The sequence below is a fragment of the Vipera berus genome, assembly GCF_964194415.1.
Source record: "Vipera berus genome assembly, chromosome: 1".
Lineage (NCBI taxonomy): Eukaryota > Metazoa > Chordata > Lepidosauria > Squamata > Viperidae > Vipera > Vipera berus.
This window is the reverse complement of record NC_138202.1, coordinates 229570255-229591357: the sequence shown is the minus strand read 5'-3', so window position 1 is coordinate 229591357 and position 21103 is coordinate 229570255. Positions and strand designations below refer to the sequence as shown.

General features: G+C 39.2%; 1 protein-coding gene across 1 annotated transcript in view; it reads left to right on the top strand.

The window, feature by feature from the left end:
- Positions 1-21103, top strand: part of HMGCLL1 (3-hydroxy-3-methylglutaryl-CoA lyase like 1) — a gene marked incomplete at both ends in the record, with an annotated part of 55690 nt that overhangs the window by 26803 nt on the left and 7784 nt on the right. The window contains 2 exons of the mRNA XM_081326247.1: positions 7452-7515; positions 9434-9622. Coding sequence (XP_081182373.1) covers positions 7452-7515; positions 9434-9622 — 253 coding nt within the window. The remainder of the gene's footprint in view (positions 1-7451; positions 7516-9433; positions 9623-21103) is intronic.

Here is a 21103-nt window from a genome sequence, read left to right as displayed (position 1 = left end):
TCCTTGTAACTGCAAGGCAGTCTCAAATTTTCTTGGGTAAAGGCTCAAAAAAAAAAGTGACCCCAATGGATTTGGGTGCAACTGCTTTTCTATTTAAATTTCTCCTGGGTTTTTGGTTGGGATATAATCCTGAGACTAATGGATGACCTAAGCTGGAATATAGAAACTAGCTGTGGTGTAGGGACCCGATGGTTTTTCTAGGCTACCTAATGGCTTTTGATACCATCAACTTTGGTATAACTTCAGGCAATCTGGCAAGTTTGGACCTTTCAGAAATCACGTTAAGAATTTCAAGCTTTATATCCTGTTTTTTTCCTGACAAATTAGAGTTTATATTGCAAGAATAGATCAAAATTAGTGGGTAAATGTAATGGAAAAAAATATCCTTGAAAGCTTTAGACAGGTTTCTTAAGTTCCATTGCTACAGCTGGACCAGCTTTGGTCCAAGGTCATGCAGCGTTGGTATATGTTCACGTAGATTTATCAGCTGAAATATGGAAGCCTTGAACTGCTTATTGGCAAATATCATATGCTTGCTATTTTTTTTTAAAAAAAGATAGGTAAATATTGTTATTAATTATTCATACATCCATTCTCCATATTTATATATCCAGTCTAGTGTATGAAACTAATTAGCTGAAGTTTCAAAATGAAAAGAAGTGGTTCATCTGAACAACCTGTAATTATTAATGCTTTGAATTCCTGCTGCAAGGTACAGTGAAGCTAAGCCCTTGGAAGGTGGGGTTTTGCAAATCCTTCTGAAACTAGTTTGTTCAGAATCAAAATCCAGAATCCATCTGGGTTTGCAAAGTTACCACTACCTCGTGAAGGCTCAACCTGAAAGCTTTGAAGACTTTCTGGTGGAAGTGTCCTCTATGCATAAACATAAAGGAAAATATAGAGAACATATTTTCTCCCCTCTCAAGACTTGTGGCACAATCGCCGACAGAATGCGACAGTGCATACAATTATTAATCAAAGTTTGAATATAGTTGTCCCTTTACTACAATTTTCACTTCCAGCAGAACAGATTAGAAGTATACATGGCTGAGCAACATGATTTTTGCAATTATCTTAATTATTAAATTTTGAATTGTATCATAAAGCAAATTGCCTATCATGGATAACAAAGTGAATAAAATTCCTGAATAATATAATGTCAATACTCAAAGACGCTGGCCTAGTCAATGGATTTTACAGGTATTTATGTTACAGAGATAAAGGAAGACATATTTTCAGACAGGTTCATGAATTCTACACTCAGCTATGGTGTACAATTTAAGCAACCTTAGGTTTATTAATATTAAGATTTAAGAAACCTTGGTAATATTGACATACAATTTTCCCCTTATCTTTAAATGTTTAAGTTACCTAAATCATCACAGTGTTTGTAAGCTTTTTGGTAAAAACCATTGTACCCAAATAGTATAATATACTGCTTCTATCTTATAATACTTTTTTTTCAATAACATGTCATCCAAATATTTTTCCAACAAGGCATTCTAAACAACCATGTCAGGACTGTAGACAACTGTTATAAGCAAAGAATCTGGAAAGTGCTTTCTTCATGAAACGATATGTGCCAGCAAACTCTAGTCCTCAGTGGTATTTGGACACCAGCTGCTGAGGTCAAACAAAAATGGAGGCTGTTCCTTTATTGATAAAAGAAATCCCTAATGGCCCTCAGTCCAGCAGCACTTTTCCTACCGCTTTAGAACATATAATAATAATAATAAATAAATAAATAAATAATAATAATAATAATAATAATAATAATAATAATAATAATAATAATAATAATAATAATAATAATAATAATAATAATAATTTTATTTGTACACTGCCCTTCTTCCGAAGGACTCAGGGCGGTGAACAGGGCAAAGATATAAAAATACAAAGATACAAAAGTTAAAAAAGAATTAAACACAATGCCCAAGCTAAAACAATAAATAGATATATTAAAAACAACAATAAAATCCCAACCCATCCCCCATCAGGCCAGGCCGGCTTGTTCGAACAAGTGAGTCTTCAGATCGCGTCGGAAATGTGCTAAAAATCCAGCCATCACATTTTTAAAAATATATTTTGTATGTTCAATTGTACTAAAGTCTCCCTGGTGATCTGATAATAGAAACTGCACAGAAAGTTATTGTCTTTTAAAAGAATTCAAAGCTATATGAGCGCCTTCCCGATGTAAAAGTGTATATAATTACAGACACTCTCCTGATAGGAAATGTGAATGTAATCCATGAAAACAAAAAAGCTTAAGTAAATATATTGTAATTAAACTAAGGGTAGTACAGCAGGTGAATAACATGTCACATTTAGACAACTTTAATTGCCTGCTAGCCAAGACACTGACTGGGTGGTCTTGGCAAATCATGCTGTCTCTATGTATGATCTGACTCACTCAAAGTATGGTGAGATGAAAATGGAGTTAGGATTGTAAAGCACAATGTTTATTCTTTGGACCTTGCTTTACAAGACTATTAAAATAGTCTCATAGTTCTGACTGAACACTCAGACCCAGGTCCTATTCAAGATTTTTCCTTGGGAGCTAAACAGATGCCAATGGGATATCCACAAGTAGATCGTGAACAGAATAGTCTTCCGGTTATTTTCACTGAAAATGTTTAAGATGTGAACTACCTCCATTACAAAACATTCATAACTGTATATGTCATAAATTAATTTGAACACTCTTTTAAGATATCCAAGTTAGCAGCCAACACTACATTATTTAATAGTAATTAGCAAAATTTAACAGAGTCGGACAACTCTCTCAGTCTTCTGTTCGGTAGGTGACCCCAGGCTCTAGTTTTATGAGATACTCATAATACTTTGAGAGACTATGAACTTTACATAGTGAGGTTTTCCATGTTTTAATTCTGAGAAAGATGGGAGTTCATAACAGATCTGGAACTCACTCTTAACATCAATCTTTTACCTAAAAAAACAAACAAATTGCAAATCCTAAGTAAGCAAATTGTGATTCCACAAATGTAAGTAAAAGAGCAGTCCATTTGTGGATGGCACAAGTGATTAACTTTACTTCCATGCAGGAAAATTAAATGTGCTTCATTTGTAAAGTTCAATATGACAGGAAAAGCATCCAATGTAATGAAAATATGAAGAGTCATTATTTGCTTAAAGGAAATGAAAATTATTTGTATTTGTTCACCAGCAGCAGAAATTTTCATATAAAGTAATTTGTTGCTATAAATGGCCATTATATTGTCCATGTTTGTTGAAGTTTGAAATCAGAAAATAGATCTACAATTATTGTTTGTATTTTTTAAAAATATTGAGAATGGGATTGAGGATTGGCAGCAATAGTTTTATTAGTTTGAACACTCCTATTATTATGGAAATTTGTTTAATAAATTACAAAATGCTACCTGAAATACAGTAGGCATTGCATCATCTAGTACAGTACTTTGCAGTGAGCAATTTTGGAATACGAAACTATCCAAAGTCCTGTTCTTTTTTAAAACTTTACTTTCATTAGGAGACATTAGGAGACATTTTAAAGTTATTATTACAACCTCCCCTTATTTCCTAGTGTTGTGGTAGAAATTATTTGGTGGCTTTATAATATAATATCTACTAAGGAAATATCAACTGCCATGTTAAGAATTTGCTTTTAGGATGCATATCTGTTCTTATTTCCAGTGAAAATAAAGCTTCTACAATGAATAGTGTAAATTATATTCAAATATACAATATAATAATAGGGAACACTAGCATCTATGTCTCAGACTAGATTCTGGGGGATCTCTCTGCATTTGGATGTGCTAGTATCTCCCTCCCTCCCTTCCCCCTTCTCCCCTGTCCCTCCCCCCTCTCTGTGGCCATGTGTGTGGCTTTCTAACCATCATACAGTATTTATTTATTTACTTATTTACTTACTTACTTATTTATTTATTTATTTATTTATTTATTTATTTATTTATTTATTTATTTATTTATTTATTTATTTTTGGGACTTATATGCCACCCTATCTCCCGAAGGACTCAGGGCGGCTAACAACAATAAAAACAACAATACAAAAGTTAAGAGAAATTAAATAAACAGCCCCAAAATAAATTAATTAAACAATTAAAAATTAAAACATTTGAAAAACCCATCGTCAGTCCAGGTCAGCCTGATGAAAAAGGAAAGTTTTGAGGTCACGGTGAAAGGACCGGAGATCCGGGGCCATCCGGAGCTCAAGGGGGAGTTGGTTCCACAGGGCTGGCGCTCTCACAGAGAAGGCCCTCCCCCTGGGGGTCGCCAGCCGACATTGTCTAGCCGACGGCACCCTGAGGAGGCCCTCTCTGTGTGAGCTCACTGGGCGATGGGAAGTCATTCCCGGCAGCAGACGATCCTGCAAATATCCCGGGCCTAGGGCATGTAGGGCTTTAAAGGTAAGTACCAGCACCTTAAATCTCACCCGGAAGACAACTGGTAACCAATGCAGCTCATGCAGGAGGGGTGTAATATGGGAGTATCGGGATGCTCCCATCACTACCCGCGTGGCCGCATTCTGCACCAGCTGGAGCCTCCGGGTGGTCTTCAAGGGCAGCCCCATGTAGAAAGCATTGCAGTAATCTATCCGGGAGGTAACGAGTGCATGAGTGACCGTACGTAGGGCATCTCGGTCCAGATAGGGGCGCAACTGGCGCACCAGGCAAACCTGGGCAAATGCCCCCCTGGCCACGACTCCAAAATGATCTTCAAAACTGAGTCATGAGTCCAGGAGGACGCCTAAATTGCGTGCCCTATCAACGGGAGGTAACACCTCTCCTCCCATAACCAAAGATGAAACCTCTTGGACAAGTCGAGATGCCGGTACGTAAAGCCACTCAGTCTTGGCCGGGTTGAGCTGGAGCCTGTTCTTCCCCATCCAAATCCGTACCGCTTCCAGGCAACGGGACATCAAATCGAGGGCATCGCTGGGTTGGTTCGGGGTGGAGATAAAAAGCTGGGTATCATCGGCATATTGATGATACCTCACCCTGAAACCATGGATGATCTCACCCAGCGGCTTCATATAGATGTTGAACAGAAGGGGCGAGAGTACCAACCCCTGAGGTACCCCACAACTAAGGGGCCTAGGGGTTGACCTCTGCCCTCCTGCCAACACCATCTGTGAATGGCCCGAGAGGTAGGAAGAGAACCACCGTAAAACGGTGCCTCCCACTCCCAACCCCTCAAGACGTCGCAGTAAGATACCATGGTCGATGGTATTAAAAGCCGCTGAGAGGTCTAAAAGGACCAGGACAGAGGAATAACCCCTGTCTCGGGCCTGCCAGAGATCATCCACCAGCGCGACCAATGCCGTCTCCGTGCTGTACCCGGGCCTGAAACCCGATTGGTATGGATCCAGATACTCAGTTTCCTCCAGGACCAAAGGGAGCTGCTGTGCCACCACGCTCTCAACAACCTTCGCAAGGAAGCGAAGGTTGGAGACAGGACGAAAGTTATTTAAAATAGCTGGATCCAAGGCAGGTTTCTTGAGGAGGGGCCTTACCACCGCCTCTTTCAAGGCGGCAGGGAAGCACCCCTCACTCAAGGAAGCATTGATAACTGCCAGGAGCCAGCCTCGTGTAACCTCCCAAGCCGCATAAACCAGCCAGGAGGGACACGGGTCTAACAAACACGTGGCGGCACTTAATTTCCCCATGATCCTGTCCACTACATCTGGAGTCACAGGATCAAACTTCCCAAATATTATCGGCCAAACCCATTGTTTCCCCTTCGTCAGATACTGCCCAGTCGGAGTCCAAGCCAGCCCGAATCTGAGCGATTTTATCCACCAGATACTCACTAAACTCCTCAGCCCGTCCCTGCAAGGGGTCCTCTCCCGTCCCCTGATTTAAAAGGGAACGGGTCACCCTAAACAGGGCGGCCGGGCGGTTATCTGCAGATGCAATGAGGGTGGCGAAGTGAGCACACTTCGCTACCTCCATTGCCACAAGATAAGATCTAGAAAAGTATTTATGCAAGAGCCAGACTTCTGTGTAGGACTGTTTCTATTTGGATTTATTTTCATTTATTGGAAGCTGTTAATTACCCAGCTACTGTATATTTCGTAAACGTTGCTTCTAAAGACCAATGTCCATAATAACTTACAGTTTCAATCAACCAGAGATTTTCCAGGTGGAGTTGCTAGTATTCCATCCATGGTTTTTTGTTCTTTTTTTAGATGACAAGAAGCAGGGATTTTTTTATCACTCTTCCCACTGAGGCATCCAAAATGGTCTTTGAAAATACAGAAGAGTGCTATATATTTGCCCACAAAACCTTATATATATTTGGGCTGGGACTGCAAACTACCTGACAGACAAGAATGTGACTGGCAAGTAGAGTGGAGATTATACAGTGTGTGTTAGCTGCAACAAGTGTGGAGGAAAGGCAGGTGTCAGGCATGCCTTCGATGAGCATAGGTAGTATTTTAATGGCAGCTGGAAAGATTGAGGTGGCTTCTAACATTCTAACTATAGGCTTGGAAGCAAAGAAAACATGCAGTGAGTCTCTGGCTAGGGAGACAAAGAAGATAGCTGCTGGTTAGCTGATGTAAGCTCCTAGAAGCAGGTTGTAGTTTACATTTTATTTGCTATAGTAAGGATGGACAGAAGGTTACGTAGAACCTACAGATAGATCAACCATGTTCTATTAGTCCTCCTCCCTCTGAGTATCCTGGGAAAAAGGTAGAAGGAACATTTTTTTGCATGAAAGGCAGTTCTGGAATTCGAAATAAATTCAGAGTTGTTTAGTTCTGTAACAATGAAATAGGTTATTGTCTGTTTAAGGATGGGGTAGATTATGGCAGGCCTGGAGTCATCATCTGCATGTAATTCCCATTTATATAATATGTAAGTATTCTGAGTTGGGTGGCTGCTTTGGCAATATCCTGACTGAAGTCCACTGCATGAGCCTTACATCCTTGTATCGGCATATCACTTCTCGAATCATTCCCAACATTGCAAGATTTATTTTGGGATCTCAGTACAGATAATATACTGCTTTGAACTAGTACAGGCATGTCAGACTCGCAACGTCACATGATGTCGCATGACATATTAGAGCTATTCCCCCATTGCCAGCAATGGGGTGGGCGCGGTTTTCTTGTGATGCGTCCGGCCCGTGGGCCAGCAGTTTGACACCCCTGAACTAGTAGAAGTCAAATTGTAAATATAAATGCATTTAGTTAAAAATAAATGTGATAAGAACATTGGATTTATTTTTCTGCAGTAGTTTGTATTTAGGCATATGGCATATTACTTGTGACCAGGTGGCAGATAGATTGCATTCGATTTTATCAGTATTATAGTGTGACTTGCAGACTAAATTTGTCCACCCTTACACTTTTATCTAATTGTACATACCACATTTAAAACATGATGGTTGCTTGTGAGAATTACCATATGGATGCCTATCAACAGTGTATCTCTTTTCCTTGGTTTAGGTATGTGTCTTGTGCACTGGGATGCCCTTATGAAGGAAATATTCCTCCAGCTAAGGTTGCTGAAGTAAGATTATTTCTTCTAAATTAAAACCAAAGCAGAATATGTGCGTATTAAATATCCCTCTAGAACTCCTTATTCTTCAAAATTTGTAAGGATAGCTGCATGCCTGATTCATTCCCTTGCGATAATTAAAACTGTGAATACAGGAATATGCTTGACATATTTATTTCTATGTAATGCACTTTGAAATGACACTGCCAAGAGAGGTGCTTCTAATCTTTAAATCGGTGTCAGTTTTTCTCACTGAAGGAAAAAAAATTTTTACATTTCAGCTATATAATTATTTGACTACATCTTGTCTATTAGCTGCATTAGACAATAAGTAGCCTCTATCTCCAATCCAACTAGCATGAGCCATAGCTATTACCTGCCATCAAATATGTGTGTGTATTTTCAGAAGCAAGAATAACTGTCAGTTCAGATAATAACAGAAGCATCAGCTCCCACTGTGTCTTAGTAAGCCAGAAAGTAAAACATATGGTGGGGATTTTCTTCATTCGATGCAATAAATGCTCCTTCCTAAACATGTCATGAACACTTCTGCTCAAGCCAAGATTTAGTCTTAAAGCTGATAGAATTTATACAGTCTGCCTCTTCTATATTTGAGGAGTAGATGGACTGCAGAAGCAATGAAAATATGTTTTTTAAGTCTAAGAACCACCCATATGAAAAAGAATGTGTGTGTGTATGTTGATCTCTGGAATAGGAATGGTAAAACAGCAGAGCGCCCCCCCCCCACTGATTCATCATTATTTTGTTTCTTGGAGGACAACCTTTGACCTGCCACCCCAAACAAACAAAAACCTCATGCTGAGAAAAGTAGTCCCTCATGCTGTACATTTTTTTTACATGAGTTTATTTCCCCTCCCTCAAAAAAGAGGAAAGGGATGTAAATTCTGAACGCTTTTTAAAATCGGAACGAAGACTGAAAATACAAATCAAAACTTACAACTTTTTGAAGTTATGATAGACTTAATACAAGTTATCTACAATCCTGTCCTCAAAGTTAAGCTGTTGTACCACTTGTGTGGTCGTGAGATCACAGTTTGGGCTCTGCAGCTGATTCTCATTTATAACCAGTTGCAGTGTCCCATGGTCATGTGATTGTGTTTTGCAATGTTTTTGGTCACTCTCCAACAAAACCTGTCCATTGGGTAACCTGAATTTGGATTTTGCTTAAGGGCCCTGGTGATTTACCTAACAACTGTCATAAAAATGGTTGTAAAATTGAGCTTGGTCTGGGGGTGACTCGACTTACGACTACAATGGCTTACAACCAAAATTCCAGGCTCAGTGGTGATGGTAATTCGAGGAATACCTGAAAATGGAACAGGGATCTGCTTTGGCTTTCATTTTGTTAAGTACACTGTAATATCAGATAGGCCTTTTCCCTGTCTTAATTGGTTTAGGCCAGGGGTAGGCAACCTTGGCTCTTTTATGACTCATGGACTTCAACTCCCAGAATTCCTGAGCCAGCATGGCTGGCTCAGGAATTCTGGGAGTTGAAGTCCATGAGTCATAAAAGAGCCACGGTTGCCTACCCCTGGTTTAGGCAGACTAAAACCTAGCAGAATGTCCTATTGTTTGGACAGATCTCGATTTAAAAGGCCGACAAGGTGACATGCATTTGTAAGTGCAAAGAATGATTTGGCAACTTAGATCTGCTTTCCTGACCCCGTGCCTTCCAACCCCCTTGTGATTAAAATTCCCCAAATTCTAAGCCATCAGGTTTAGATGCTCCAGAAATCTTAGAAAGAACATAGAAATGAACCTCATGAAGAGAAAAAAAAATGAATGGGTTCCTGATACCTCTGAAATTCTTCTTTGGCACATGTCAATTTGTAACGTTAAAGTAGGCGGTTGATATTTCCCTCGCTACCTCTCACTTATATTTGAAAGAACTCTGTTTCTGTCTGATCAGGTCTCGAAAAGGCTATATAGTATGGGATGCTATGAGGTCTCTTTGGGAGATACCATTGGAGTGGGAACCCCCGGCAGCATGAAAAGAATGCTGGAAACTGTTATGATGGAAGTTCCATTGTCTGCTGTGGCAGTGCATTGCCATGACACCTACGGCCAGGCCTTAGCCAATATTCTTACAGCTATGCAGGTAACTTCCAGCCTCTGAGTTCATCTTCACCACCCTCATTCATTCATGTGCTTATGTAGGTTGGAGAAAAGAAGGGAAAAACAAACGCAGGTATGTCCTGAGCTGCTCATTTCCGGGAGTGATTTGATGCTATTCCAAGGGCCTGGGATGAGGGCTGAAGAGGCAAGATTATCATGTTTGCCTCCTAATTGCCTTTCACTTGCAACATAGCAGTTTAGAAATATGTTTTCTGAATATACACTTCATTACCAGCCGAGAGAATTTATGTGCTCTACAAATTCAGGTATCCTGCAGACCCCATTATTGCAGGAGGGAATAAACTTGAGGTAAGCATTTTAAATAGTCTTTGAGAAAAAGTCATGGAACTTTGTTTTTATATATGATAACTGCAGTGAAAATGTTTTGTACTATCTGCAATGGAGATATGGTTGGTAAAGGTGATGGGACTTGCAGAGATGGCTAAATGGGCTTCTTTGATTAGAGACAACATCTGTATTTATTGCTGGCTGGAATCCTTTTATAGACTTTCCGCATGAAACAGAAAATGGGCTTTTGATTTGTGGTTTTGATGACTAGAAAAAATTAGTAATGGAAAAAAATAGAGCTTTCTTGTAATCACAGAGTAAGATAATTTTGTGATCATACTTGTATTTTCTGCAGAGAAAATTGGAAGTTTCTTTTTATTTTTTATCTTTCCATACGACTGTCTTTCTCTCTCTCTCTCTCTCTCTCTCTCTCTCTCTCTCTCTCTCTCTCTTTCCTTTTCCCCCCTTTGGATTAGTTTTTGTTAGTTTTTATCTCCTTTTTAAAACTTTTAAATATGTAGTCCGTGTGTGTGTGTGTGTGTGTAGTAATACCCACACCGGTATACATATATATAGATACATAGACAGACAGACAGACAGACAGATATACTCATATATTCATGAATATGAACATGAAGTAAGTAAGTCTGACAGCAAGATAAATAAAAATAAAATAAAATAAAATGTTGTTAAAAATAAGGGGTGGTGGAAGCTAGGGCTGCTGATACTGTTTACATCATCCAAATCCATAAAAAGTAAAGGTAAAGGTTCCCCCACACATGCGTGCTAGTCGTTTCCAACTCTAGGGGCCGGTGCTCATCTCCAACATAAAACAGGAACCCAGATCTCCAAGAAGGAAACAGCACTTAAAGGTGATATTTGTCACCCGTGTATAATTTTGTGTCTGTGTGTCTGTATCTGTGCTATGAATATAAATCAGAAGTTCAAGAGTTTAAACAGAACAAAAATAAGATAAAGGACATTAGGCAGTCTTCCATGGTTTTCACAAATAAGCAGAAATTGTAGTGTCACGGGACACAATAAAATGACATTTGGATGTTTGGAACTGAGAAACTATTCTAAAAAAATCAGTGAGGGCAGTTTTCTTTCCTTTTTTGAAACAACAATAACAACAACAACAGCAAAATATAGGACAGGAAAAGATTGGGTGGCTTTTCCCTTGCTTTATTTCCTAAAGCCCCTTCAACACCATCATCAATCATCATCATCATCAGCTGCCTGTCTTCAAAATAACTTTCAGATCTCTGAAGACTATGTATCTGCTTAATTTATCAGAAGAAACAAATTAGGAAGATATTCAGAAGTTTACACATGAAATTTCTGATTAACTTAATTATAAAAAATAGATATTGTTTCCTATTCAAATTGAGGAGCAGCTTTCTGTTGACATTTTATTTTTTTCCCTATAAATGTTGTGCCCTACAGCATAGTAGAGTAGCTGCCTTTTCATTACATTTTCTTTTCTAATAGTCAGTTGTCATTTACCTTCTTGGGTCTGATTTCTGGAATTGACACTCTTTTCAAGTACCAGGTATGTGTAATTTTGTTTTAGGTCTTGGGCACACATACGTGGATGAGTTAATTAAAACGTTAGATTTTTGTTTACAAAATGTTTGTCTTTTTTTTTTACAAATTGTTTGTATTTTTTGTAAAATGCAGAGACATCTCGGAGTTATCTTGAAATTTTTAATCAAAAAGCATATTAAGGAGAGGGGCAAATTTGTGGTGTTACATGCTTCGTGTCTCATGCCAATCGCATCTTGGAAGGAAATTAGTCCTTTTTCATCGTCTCCCTCTTGTTGCCTCTCTGAAAAACTTTCTGAATGTCAGCTTCCAGCAGCTCTAGCAAGCAAGCAAAGACAGATTGCTGGCCATTTATTTATGACCTTAATATGAGTGCTCTTCAAAATCCAGTAACTCTTGGCTGTCTCTCTCTGTAATATCTAAACCGCTGAATACGGGATTTCTCCCAAAAAGGGATTGCTTTTTCAAGTGGCCATGCTTGCTTGCCTTCTATATTGTGGGCTAAGTGGTGAGCGAAAGATCCTCTTATGGGAGTAGATTATGGTATGGAAAAATTAAAATGTACTACAGGACATTGGTGGGATCAGAAGCACATGAAATCACATCTTAAGATGGTAAGTAATGCATGGCTGCTGTAGGAGAATGCTGAGGAACATAACTTCAGGGTCTTTTTCAAGGCCAACCCAGTGACACTGAATGCCGGGTGTAACTGATATGCTATCTTGGCTTTGACCAGTGACAAAAAGCAACAATACAACTTCCAAATTTTACAATTTGTTGCTGGGCCGGTGGGGGAGGAATGTAATAGAAAAAGGTCAGGAAAAGAAGGGAAAATATTTGTGGAGCTGTTTCTTTTCTTTCCTTTTTTAGTGGTGTCTATTTCCTTTTTAAAAGTTTTAATGGTAATATGAACAGAAATGTTATGTACAATATTGGAAAGAAATGCAAATGGTAAATGGAAAAGAGCTTCCTGTTTGGAAATCATACCAGGAAGTTTTGATCTGCTGTGATTCTGCTTCTTTAACATGTTTCTTATAAAACCATTGAAACTGAAGATGAGATTTCCAGTTTTCCACTACTAAACTAGAAAAAATAGGAATAGTGGGATAAACAATACAGATCAGGTATTTTTGGATATCCGTTATTAATAAGGGATATTTATTTATTTTATTTTATTTTAATCCCATTTATATCCCGCCCTTCTCCAAAGACTCAGGGCGGCTTACAATCTAAGCACAAATCAATGTGCTTAGCAATAGCCTTCATTCTGAGGATGACGGATGGGATTCCGTCGAAACGTTGCTCTTACACCTTCAATTCTACGTGGCAAAAAACCCGAATGACCAAAGATCCACATACAAACACCCGCGAAAACCTCAGAAAACACACACACACACACACACACGTGTGTGTGTGTGTGTGTGTGTGTGTGTGTGTGTGTGTAAGCAAAGAAAATTTCGGGGCCCCCCGAAAGCAGTATGTGTAACAGGGCTTATTTTATAAAATACACATGGGCTCTTGAGTCCAGCAAATGGAATTCATTCAAAGTAACGTCTCTGAAAAAGATCTTGTTAATGTTCTTAACTCGATGCTCTAGAAGAAATAAATTGTGAGCTTCTCTTACTGATTCTAGTTTATGTTTCATTAATGGCATTAACTATGGGGAAAAAGAACATGTGAAACAAAAACATGGCACTTTAAAAAGGGTTTAAATATCTAATAACAATAAGTGAATGTATTTTCAGGCAAGGGTCAGTGATGTAGTGCTTACAGGTACCAAAACAGTTGCAACACCTTAAAAGGTATATTGTAATTCTGCAATTAAAGGATTAAAGGGTTGAAATGTTTCGTAATTATTATATCTCATAAGATTTCAGTGTTCAGGCATAGGAACTTATAAAAGTTCAGATGTTATTCATTCATCCATTCATTCATGAAGTCTGTACCTGAATTTGAACATACTCCTGCTTTAAAAGTCTTGTAAGAAATATTTAAGGGGCTTGTGATTGTACAGTCTGGTTTCCCTGTTAATTCCTGCCTCATATAAAACTATCAGTGTTGTTCCATTTTCTTACAAGACTTCTATTTTCTCAGTGAGGCAATCTGCATGGACTGTCTTGTTTTTTGCTAGAAAATTATGTTCACATGATATTCCTAACAAAAAAGGAATACCTGTGAAACTTGAATGGTGACCTGAAGTCTTAGTCTAATTGATATGTGAAAGCCAGAGCATAAAGAACTCTTATGGCAAGTCAATGCTTTGCAACTGATTAAGTCCTTACATCATTCTTTGTATAACTAGGCACTTTATAATGACAGGTCCTTCGTGCTCTGTTTGTTGAAATGAGGGGTCTTTGTGCTCTCTAAAATTGGTTGTTTTCTTGCGGACATTTCATTACTCAAACTAGGCAATGTAATCACTGTTAGCACTGATGATGTTACCTAGTTTGGGTAATGAAATGTCTGCAAGAAAACAACCAAGCTCAGCACCAAGGACCCCTCATTTCAACCCTGAGCTACAAATATTCTCTTTTATTAATAATAATAATATCTACAGGGACATTGGCACTCCAGGGAAGGGAAACATAAATATGTTTCCTCTCTTTTTCTCTCCCTGTTTCTCTCTCTCTCTCTCTCTCTCTCTCTCTCTCTCTCTCTCTCTCTCTCTCTCTCTCTCTCTCTCTCTCTCTCTCTGTGTGTGTGTGTGTGTGAGAGAGAGAGAGAGAGAGAGAGAGAATAAATTCCACTGTGATAGGATGAAATATATGATGCATCAAGAAATTGACAACCTGAAGCTTGACATGGTATGATTAACCAATCAGTGGGCAAAGATTAGTTTATTTAGCTTATTTGAATTGTTTTTAAGCCACTTCCTTAAGCCAACGATGGACAACCGCTATTCCTCAGATGCTGCTGAACACAAAACCCATGGGCAATAGTAAGAAGTGCTGGGAGTTGTAGTTGAGCAGTATCTGGAGGGTCATGAATTTGGTGTGAATTGGACTGACAACCTGAGTAGGTTTTGTGAGCCTTGGCATTTGACAATAAATCTGGAGCTCGAAAGAGGGGGGGGGGTTGGAATGGATGTAGGGAGCTAAACCAAGTGTTGACAAGAAGCTTAAGTTTAGCACAATACTTTGCAACTGCAGAAACTTGGCAGCAGTTATGCATCATTCTGCGTGTACAACCTGATTCCAAGTGCTCGGTTTGAGAATAAGAAGAGAGCTGGCACTGGTTCAAAACCTCAGTAATTTTTCCCTACTGTTTTCATGTTTTGGAATGTAACCTTCTAACAAGCATCTGTCAAACAGGCAGGGGAGTTGCCATGTCAACTAGGTATAAGAACTATGTGCCATTTAGAGGTGGAAATCCAGAAGCCACGCCTTCACTGAAGAAAAAAGGGAGATATTAGAGATGACTTTGGGCTCACCATTTTAGATAGCTTTTATATATACTCAGAGTTTCATTTGGGCTTTGGTAAATTGCTTTCTACTGGCAGTCATTTCCATTTCAGCTTCTCTAATTAAATATGTAACTCTGCATTTTTCAGCTCCTTGTAGTCAGCCAAAATCCATCTATCATTGCCTGCTTTCCATTAGCAGAAGGATTTTTCCCGTCGCGGGGGGCTGGTTTTGAAAAATCATTTTGCACTTCATAAAGAGTAAAGAAACTTGGACTTATGTACAAACATTCAATGGTAGCTCTCAGCACTCCATTGGCCAAGTGGGTTTCGACTGAGTTAATGGTCTGTAAAAACTAAGACGCAATTATAAAACGTCTTCTAAGATTCTTCCTCCCCTAGGGTGGGGTCTAAATCTCTGCATGTGTGGTTTGCAATCTGGCTTCTTTGTTCAGAAGTGGTGCTGTAGCATTTTTCCTAATAAGTATGTCCCACTGACTTTGAAAAATGTATTATTAATGTTCCAATTTCAAACAGATGGAATGCCTCCATGGTGGAAGCACGTTATATGTGTGATAATAAGCTCCATCATTTCTAGATGAGAGAAAAAACAAGGGGTTGACCAAGGATCAGTGCTCAATGTAATGAGTATCCTTAAATGAAACAGATGCAAGGGAGGGGATTTCTCTCTCTCTCTCTCTCTCTCTCTCTCTCTCTCTCTCTCTCTCTCTTCATTTTCAAGCGACTTCCTTATTTATTATATTTAGTAAGGCATAGTTAGACCCTATCAGCCAAAGTTATAACAGTGCAAGAGCAAGCTTGGCTACAGAATCTACTTCCCATCTACTTCCTATTCTAAGAAAGTTTTTCAAGTTCTTCTGACCAGGGCGTTTAGCCACCCATAATAAGAATAAGGTTGGGTACATTACTTTTCCTCTAAATTCCTTGGGTAAGCCAGGGAATTTAGTTCAAGGGAAGAGTTGGTGCCAAATTCTGCTTGTTAGGTGCTTAAAGGCAAGTAGCGCTCTCCGTTTGGTGGTAAGTGATCAGCAGAGTTGCCAATCCCATAGAGCAGTGTTTCTCAACAGTGATTAATATTTATATGTTATTTATATGTAAGGCTGTGGGTCTATACATATGTTGTATATAGTATGTTTAAATGTGTGTTATGTATGTGTACACTTTGAGAGCAAGCAACCAAATTTCATTTTTAATGTGTGCCATTGTGCCCACAGTTAAAAAAAAAAGAAGGCAATAAAGTTTATCTATCTATCAAGTTTCAGAGTTTTAAGAAGGATAGACTTCAACTCCCAAAATCCCCCAGCTCCAAATTCTGGGAGTTGGAGCCCACACTTAAAACTCCCAAGCTTGAGAAACACTGCCATAGAGAATTCTACTCCCCCCTCAGCCCAGCTTACTCCTCCACATACCGGTAGTAAGGAGAGGAGGTATTGAGAGGCATGAATAACAACTTCATTTTTTTACAAACTTATAAATAGGACTGGACACGGTGATCATTTATTAAGTTTGCGTCAAGGATAAAACAGCCAGGGGAACTTGAGATAGAAAAGAGCTCACTTTCACTCCTTGAAAATAGACAGTGTCTGAACAATGCAGAGGAGGAGATAATGCAGAAACGGTATTTGGGGACGAGTTTTTATTCATTAGAGAAGAAGGAGAGGATGGGAAAGATAAGCCCTTGAATAGTCTTCAAGAAATCCTTGAATGGCCTTGAAGAAAGAGGTTGAACTGAATGGAGAAGGCTTAGTTCAGTGGTGGGCCACCAAAACAGGCTTATATTCTTGATGAATGAAATCTCCCAGTAGTGCATTGCATGTCTAAGCTTTGGCAATATTCTGTACTTGTTATAAAGTCTGAGTTTCTCATCCTTTCCATTTCTTTACAAACCTCAAGTGGAAGAGATTCACATCTTCCCTGGGCTTAAGTAGCTTGCTTACTCTGTTGAACCATTGCTGCTATAATAAATGTTATTTTCTTGCAATCCAATTCAAGATGACTGTATCCAGTTGCTTCAGTGTGAGCTTCTCTGGTATTATACTAAACAGCAATATCCCGCTTCTCTTCATGAAAAACTATTTTCACATTTTAAGAGATAAGTTTTAACATCTTCACTATTACACTCTTTCCCATTTAAAGTGTGACTTGAAACCAAGAGGGAGGTATTGGCTGGATCAAACAAAATTGTACGAACCTAAAAACCCTCAATTTTCTTATCATGCCAGTGCAAAAAACAAATATCCAACTTTTAAAAAACATTCTTTGGGGAGCCCAGGAAATATGAAACAACATTTTTATGAGCTAGCTGTATTTTTAAATTGTAAAAAAAAGTATATTTTACGTTCCCCATTGAAATAATTGGGGTTTTGAAATGCATTCAAAAGCAAGAAAACAGATGCTAGAGTTTGAAGAAAAAAACATTTTGACTTGTGGTTTCTGACACAATATTTGTGTAATGATGGAATAATAGTAAACTGTATTACAAAACATTGTACAAGAGCGAAGGGAAAATTTTAAAAGAGGGAATATAACAAAAACCCATCTCACTCTCATGTGTCAATAATTTAGTGTAGCCCCCCCACCCAACCTAGAGTTCTCCAGATGTTTTGGGACTCTTTCCCCTTCCAGAACTCCCAGCAATATGGCTGCTAGCCATCTTGGCTTGGGCATACTGTGACTGGTAATCCCAGCACATCTGGAAGCTGTCAGGTGAAGGAAGGCTGGTTTAGTGCAGTGCAGAAGAATATGGAATCGCTGCAGCCTACTGCCATCCCACCTCATTTATGTACTAGCGTAAATGATCTTGAAGTTAACCCAAAGACCGAATTCTGGTTTAAATGCATTTGACAGGCTGACTTGCTGAGAAAAAAGAAAAGAAAAGAAAAAATCAGCGAAAGGAAAGCAATTGGTGGAGCCCTAGAAAATATTTTTGAAATTGTCCATCTGAGGTCTTTGATAATTAGAGGTTAGCTGGTAGAGATTGACAAAGGAAACGGTCGTCAAACGTTTATACAACAAAACATGTGCCCAGGACCATATCCGATGCTGGTATTACTGAAACCAGAGTCCGGAAATGTACACTGGAAACAAAATTTGTACCTTTCTGGGGCCAACACAAACAGCAATTACAGCTCAGTGTGAGAGGCATCCTCAAAAATACTATTGCCTATCAGTAGTTCAACCAAGTCAGCACTTTGGGGTAATTGCAGGGGAAAGGGCTGAAAAACATTACGCATCTCATCAAGAAATGGTCCTTTATACCTTTAAAGTGATCCTTGATCAAAACAATGCCGGGGTCAGAAGAAGGCTCCTTTGCCAGTGTTGCTCTCACCGTGGGATCGGTGGACATCTGGTTGAACTACGGAAGCTGGAAAACGGCTTTAATATTCTCTTGACAGTAAAACGCACATGTGGAAAACATTCTAACCTGTTAATCTGTGGCGCTCTTGAAAAAGAAAAAAAAAGGGGGGGGACATTTGGCTTTATATTTTTATAATGATAAATAGCAGGTCTCTGAGTCCAGCTGGCATCAAAAAGAAAAATGATCCTAAATATAGGACCGGTCACTTGTGTTACTCTTCGGATGGGCTAAATGACAGAAGTAATGGGGCACTTCTGTCCTCACAACGTTACAGATCTGTTTTACAAGGCTCAGTTAATACTGTTTGCAGAACAGTAGAGCTTCTTCCCCAGCATGAAGTGATGGAGACTGCAGGTCTTTTATCTGTTTACTGAGTCTGGTCCCGCTGAACTTCGTGGGACCTAGCTTTGGACAGATGTGCAAATCATGGCATTGCAATTACAGATAATCCTGAACTTATGTCCACAAGTTGAGTCACAACTTCTATTGCTAAGCGAGGCGGTTATTAAGCGAGTCAGGCCTGATTTCACAACTTTTTTTAAAACGAATCACTGCATTTGTTAAGTGACCTGTGCAGTTGTTAAGCAAATCTGGCTTCTCCCCCTTGACTTTGCTTGTCAGAAGCTGGTTGGGAAGGCTGGAGACAGTGGATCACGTGATCCCGGGATGCTGCAACCACGTAAATACATGCCAGTTGCCAGGTGCCTGAATATTGATCACATGACCATGGGGATGCTGCAATGGTCATAAGTGTAAGGACCAGTTGTAAATCGGCGCTATTGTAACTTCAAACAGTCACTAAATAAATAACTGTTAAGGGCACTACCTGTAAATATAAATAGTAACTTATCCGGCCTTTCTGTAGTTCTAGACCACAGGTCTGCAACCTGCGGCTCCGGAGCCGCATGCGGCTCTCAGCTGTCTCCTGCGGCTCCCAGTCCTCTGCCGTGCAGTCCCCCCCCCAAAAAAAAAGTGGGACTAAAAAAGTTGCCTTGGCTCCACTCTTCAGTCAAACCCTGTTCTGCGCATGTGCGCATGTACACACATGCGCACACATTTTTTGCGGCTCCCAGTTTTTCCTTTTGTGAGGGAACCAGTTCCGAGTGGCTCTTTCACTGTTTCAGGTTGCTGACCCCTGTTCTAGACAGATCTAGATGGTTCATATGTAGCTTGATGAACTGTTTAATTGATTTAATTGCTGGGGAGCTTGAAAAAAGGAGTTGCCTGATTTAAGTAAGATTTTCTTCCAGTAGAGCTTCATGATAATAGTTCAGAAGTGACAACAATGCCTGTTTTTCTTCTCTTTTTCTGCCTTCGGTCTGGGGATTTCCTGCTAGTTCACCATCCAAAGACCAATCAGATTTGGCCCTGCTTAGTTTTTTTGTAGATCAACTAATTGTTTTCATGAGTAGAAAACTGCAAAACCAATCACAGGTGTCTCCTCCCAGATGTATGCAGAGCGTATTGTACATGCAGATCAGTTACACAGTTTGCTGAATGAATGGTGTTGTGACCTAATGTGCAAAATAACAGTTTGAACATTACCATGGGGGGGGGGGGAATGATAAAAGTTACCTAGCCTTATGTTCCATGCAGCGATGTAAAGCAGGAAAAAAAGATCAAACCTATGAGCCAATTTAATATTTTGAAGCTAAACTCTTGGTTATATTATCCAAAACATAGTCCAAAATGGAGTGATCAGCAGCCTTTGCCAGAATGTTTTTTTCTACAGTCAAGTTTTCATTATTAGACAAAATAATCCTGGAAACAGCAGAACTTTTACTACAGGGGTGGCCAACCTTGGCAACTTTAAGACTTGTGGATGTCAACTCCCAAAATTCCCTAGTCAGCAAAGATTGGACAGCCTTGATTCAGTACATACTGCAAATCTGTGGGTTTCAAAGGCAATTTGCCCAAATGCCTGTGAGTCAGGACCTTCAAAGAAAACCTAATAAACAAAGGGCAAAAAACTGTCCTTAAAGTTGTAATCTTGGAGTTCACAGTTTTTGGCCTTCAGCAGTAGAGATACCATATGTTGGCTGCAAAAATTAAGAGGGCCAGAAGATGGCAACAATGATACCAATAATTCTAGCTCTTGGCCACCCTCTAGAGCAGGGGTGTCAAACTGCCAGCCCGCGGGCCAGATGCGTCATGCCGAAACCGCGCCCACCCCATTGCCAGCAATGGGGGGAAAAGTCATGATATGTTGCAACATGTCATGTGACGTTGCGAGTTTGACACCCCTGCTCTAGTCATTCATTATCCAGGATTTTTTCAGAACACAGATATGATCACTTTTATAGGCGAAAACATATTGTGGTTTTAAGGAAAGAAAGTTACTTGCTATTATGAGCTGGAGTATAGCTGCCATGTTGGGTTCTTGGTTGGGAGAATGCTAGGCCTTTAAAACCTGCATGCCTGATCCAGCTAAAGATTAATAAAGCCATGTCAGGATCCTGAGAAAGCTGCTTTGCCAATTGTGTGCTCACCATGGGATCAGTAAGGTAGATTCCATCCGGTAATGATGTATTTTTTAAAGATGCATTTATTAAGTTTGTAATAAATTATCCTTTCATTGCCCTAATAGGCTTGAGCAGATAAAAATACATCATATACTCCAATTTGATATTTTAGAAATTTTGAAAAAAAACAAAAAACCACCTTTTACTGTGACTTAACTTTTAGTTTAAAAATAAGTAAACTCAAAATCTTAAATATAATCTTCCTGTTATCAGAATTTATCAAGCAAAGAAAGCCCAGCTTAAGGCAACAGTGCCACCAAGTGTTTAGCAAAAGAATACTTTTCCCTTTAAAAAGTAATTATACTCTCATTTCATGTACATCTTGCATGT